General features: G+C 46.4%; 1 protein-coding gene across 1 annotated transcript in view; it reads left to right on the top strand.

Moving 5' to 3' along the window:
* The window catches only part of rbpjl (recombination signal binding protein for immunoglobulin kappa J region-like), a gene marked incomplete at its 5' end in the record, with an annotated part of 14,478 nt that extends 13,423 nt beyond the window's left edge, over positions 1 to 1,055 (top strand). The window contains one exon of the mRNA XM_079156725.1: positions 181 to 1,055. Within this exon, the coding sequence (XP_079012851.1) occupies positions 181 to 484 (304 nt within the window). The remainder of the gene's footprint in view (positions 1 to 180) is intronic.
* Between the last annotated feature and the right edge of the window lie 3,945 nt (positions 1,056 to 5,000).

Below are 5,000 nucleotides of genomic sequence, written 5' to 3' on the forward strand. Positions count from 1 at the left end.
CTCACCGTCTGACAGTAACGTTATTGATTGGAGCATCTTTCATGACTGTCGCTGTTTGATTCAGAACATTTGGATCCACCATTGTTGGTGTGTTGAAGGTGATAACTAGAGATCACAACAGTCCAGGTGAGGTGGAGGATCTGTTCTCCAGGTTTTATTTCTTGTCTTTTCTCCTCTCAGGTCTCCCAAATCTCTGCTCTGCGTCGTTCCTGACGTCTCGATGTTCAGCGACGGCTGGCGTCGTCTGAGGCGCGTCATCACCGTCCCTCTGTCGCTCCTCCGATCGGACGGCCTGATCTATCGCACCTCCTTCAGCTTCACCTTCACGCCTGAGCTCCAGCCACCGCCCTGCGTCCGAGGAGCAGCAGGAGGAGGAGGGAGGAGAGAGGGAGGGATGGAGGGAGGCCAGCAGGAAGACATCCTGTTGGAGACCATCCATCAGGAGTTCACCAGAGCCAACTTCCACCTCTTCATGCAGAGTTAGCTCGACACGGGTTGGATCAGTGCTGGTCTCAATGAGCTGGGTCCAAACTTTGACCTGATCTTCATCATTCTCTCTTTATATGCTTGAAATTCTGTCGGACTCAACAAGATAATTATGTCATTCCTGGTGGATTATGGGAAAAATACTTACACAATAGTAAACAAAGTCACATGTATCCAGATTTCACTTCCTGTTCAGATTGTCAGATTGAGAAAAGGTGACATTGAAGTTGTCGACGCTGCAGAGAATCCTCAACTATAAAGTGCATTTAGGAAACAATGAGGCCAAACTTTCTCTGTGTTTGATGGTGTTTGATGCTTTTTATTAGATAAACATGAACGATGACAGGAGATAACGGAGAGATGCAACGACTTGAAGTCTGAACCCAGACGCAGCTGCTGCTCCTTTTATTCTAAAGTAATATTATCATATTCTAACTGACATTAGAACAATATGTTCTGATTGATCTGTGATTCATGCCAACGTATGAAAGTCGAGCATCGTTCCCTTCAGTCTTCCACATCATCACTCTGTTAACTCATCGACGTAAAGCAATAAACGGCTCCGTGTGATCGTACGTTTGAGTAAACGGCTCCGTGTTTGTGCTGAACTCTCGTCATTCAACAGTTTATAAAAGTCTCTTCGTGAATACAATCAGCTGATAAACAAATTTAAATAAAAGCTTTTAGAACTGAGACTTCATTCAAGAAAGATTCACACTTGAGGAAATGAAAGCAGAACATCAGGATGTGAACTCTGATGGAGTCGTAGTCACGTGTGAGAAGAAGACTCGTTATAAATAATATACAATCAGCTGTACAGGAGGAAGTAAATCTGTGATGTCTGTGATGTCTGTGATGGTCTGTGATGTCTGTGATGTCTGTGATGGTCTGTGATGGTCTGTGATGGTCTGTGATGTCTGTGATGGTCTGTGATGGTCTGTGATGTCTGTGATGTCTGTGATGGTCTGTGATGTCTGTGATGTCTGTGATGGTCTGTGATGTCTGTGATGGTCTGTGATGGTCTGTGATGGTCTGTGATGTCTGTGATGTCTGTGATGGTCTGTGATGGTCTGTGATGGTCTGTGATGGTCTGTGATGTCTGTGATGGTCTGTGATGGTCTGTGATGGTCTGTGATGTCTGTGATGGGATTGGTCGTAGTGGTCGTAGTAATGACAGTGATGGTATTTGTAGTATTGCTGCCAATTTACTCCAGGTGTGTTTAGTTTATAATCGAATGTCACGAATAAACAGGAGAAACTCATCAGACTACAACAAGAAAGTAGGAGGAGTTCAGGATCAGAACGTAGACAAGGTGTTTCACGAGGCTCGATGTGCTTCAGATCTGTTCAGGTTCCTGAGCGGTTGACAGAGCTTTGCTTTGTGTTTCCAACTAATCTGCTCTTTTATTTCATTGTGTTGTGTTTTGCCAGAAACCCTCGTCCGCCTCACATTCTGTCCCTTTGTCCTTTAAAGCCTCGTTCTTATTGAGTTAATCCAATTATGAGCGTGTCTGGTGGCAGCGAGCCTCTGTTCTACCCGGCGCTCCTACCGTACGTTTGATCCGAAGAAGTCGAGTCGTGACGTCTGTGAAGCTCTTTTGTTCCAAACAAGTGAAGCGGGAGATAATCACAGAGGCGTGACGGGACCTCCCACGAGGCCGGCTGCTCCGTAGTAACAAACCTCTCATTCTGAACGAGTCTCATCAGCTCAGACTGTGTGTGAGGAAGACCGCTCTTCATCCTCAGAGAGCACGAAGGCACCTCATGGTGCGTCAGTGAGGTTTCTGTCTGTCGACATGACACTGTTTGAAGTGTTTAGACTTAGTTTTTGAGACCATAAACTCATGTTTACAATGTTTACTGAGGTAATAAATCAAGAGAGAAGTAGAGTCATTTTCTCATAGACTTCTATACAACCAGAGGAGTCGCCCCCTGGTGGACACTAGAGAGAATGCAGCTTTAACGCACTTTAAAGAACCGGCGTTTTGTCTCCTGCTTCAAGCACACGTCTAGATCCAGTTTAACATCACGTGTGATCATCTAGAACATCTGTAACCTCAACGTGTCTCAAACCACTTGAATAGTTTGAAGAAACAAAACAAACCCAAAACTCTCACTGAAAGCTTTAATGACTTTAAGAGGATAAAAATAATCATCTATGAACCAGAACAAGGAGCCTTTTGGGTCCCGAGCTGCGATCATTAGGACCCAACATACAGAAGTTTGTCCCTCATCAGCCACCAGACCTCCGCCTTCCCTCCTCACGTGTCCAACAATCTAAAGGGAACCAAGGGGCATGTGTCTCCTTTCCACTCCTCCTCCTCCTCCTCCTCCTCCTCCTCCTCCTCCTCCTCCTCCTCATCATTAGCAAGACAAACATGTGGGAGAGAGGAGGAAGGAGACGATAGAAACACAAGACCGTTGGGTCTCAGGGCTCCTAATCTCTATCATGTGCCTCAAACTTCAAACCGAGAGATTCACGTGTCTGAGAACACGTCGACGGCCACGTTTCCCTCCCGATGAACGAGGAGCCGATGAAAGGACCCATTCTCTGCTTCTCCTCTGCAGGAACACACCTTCATTCTTCTCCCGGAGCCTCGGCTTCCTCTGTTACGTAAAGAGTTCAACGACTGGAAGACCTCGAACATCTCGACCACCGGACAACAAATATCTGTTTGGATGGTTTTTAGTCAAATAAGCTTTTTCTTTCTGCAACATGACCTGAGTCCTCTTTTCACTCTAGATTGAGATTAATTCATTTAGATTGTCACCATTTGATTCAGGTTTTATGATTCATTGGTTGTTTTTTCCTCTCGATAAAATATATTAAAATACTTTTCTGGTCGTTGACTCTCCACAAAGTGTCTCTTCGAGGCTGCGTCGTGTCTCCTGGTGTCTTCATACCTTCATGTGAGAACAGTTTACTTTGCTTTTAACAGCAGCTGTCCCTCACGTTAGCGTCGTAGCGTGATGTCACGTGTTCCTCTTAAAACTGAAGGAAATAAAGCTCAAGCCTGAAAAGATTCAAATAAACAAATAGAAGCTCATCTTTTCGTCAGACATGCGCGAGACGGGTCGGAGCTAAATGCTAACGCTAGCATGGCAACACTAACCAATCAGAACACGAGCATCGCAGTCAGTGCGTTTACACCAGAAGGTGTGTGAGAATATCTGAGAACGATACTCAGCTGCCCCATAATGCATTGCATCCCTTTAGACTCAAGAGGTATTATATTATATTCTGCAAATATATTCTATGTAGAAAACATATCAAACAGGAAAACATTCATTTAGAAAGTTTCACTGCGTTCAGATCTGATCCAGATATCACGGCACGCTGTCCAGAAGTCATTATATTTCATTTATCTTCAGTCTGAACCTTAAAGATGAGAGTGGAGGTGAAGGGTTAACGTCTGCAGGCTCAGGTCTGCTTCATGTTGAGGTTAAACTGCATCAGAATGAAGATGTGAATGGTCTCAGTGGAAGCTCACGTGGCCCTCACGCCACACACACACACACACACACACACACACACACACACACACACACTCACACACACACACACACACACACACACACACACACACACACTCACACACACACACACACACACACACACGTGTACAGGAGCAGGATGGTACCGGGGCCCTCACGGCGGGGTGGAGGGGCCCCGGTCTCTCCGGAGCTCTTTGTGTACTACAGTGAGGATAAAGGAGTCTACTGTCCAGACATCACGGTGACGGACAGGCGGGGGGGGGGGGGGGGGGGGGGGGACAGGAAACACAGGAAAGGCAAGACAGGTCAGAAAAAAAAGACAAGGAGAGCTCAGAGACGATAAGAAGAGAGACGGAAAGATTTAATAAGAGGAGTAAAGGCTGGCAGAGATGATACAGAAAGGACTGGAGACGGGAAGAAAGGGCTCAGGACAAGACACGAGGAGACAACCGAGGACACCTTTTGTCCAGTCGTAGACGTCTCTGACAATAAGACGAGCAGCTGGTCCTCAGAGAAGAACAAAGACATCAGCTGATCAGCTGGTGACAGAAGCTCTCAGAGAGGAATCTTCCTGTCAGAGCAGTCGCAGAAATATGAGCAGAATGCTAATTGTCAGAAGCTAACGGCGCGTGGGAAGTATGGGAGGAATGCTAATGATGGTGGATTACACACAGGTGGTGGTGGGGGGGGGGGGGGGGGGGGTGATTCATTCTGTGCTCTGATTACAGATCAGCTGTCTTAGCTGACACTAGTTCACCGTAAAGACCAGCTACAAGTTTCACCACTTGAGAAACCACAAACCTGAAAACATACGTGAGACAAACAAACGTTGAGCGATCAGAGTCCTGAGTCCTGGTCTGCTGAGGGCAGCCGGAGGACCTCGGGACCTCGGTGGTCTCTGGGTCAAAGGAGATCCCCCCAAAAACACACGACCTTTAGATATCATGAGTGAGTCAGTGTCTGTTTCCTAAACGTCTCTGAGCAAATGAATCTCACGCTGCTGAAGAGGAAAATAAATG

This window comes from Pholis gunnellus (genome assembly GCF_910591455.1).
Source record: "Pholis gunnellus genome assembly, chromosome: 3".
Classification (NCBI taxonomy): domain Eukaryota; kingdom Metazoa; phylum Chordata; class Actinopteri; order Perciformes; family Pholidae; genus Pholis; species Pholis gunnellus.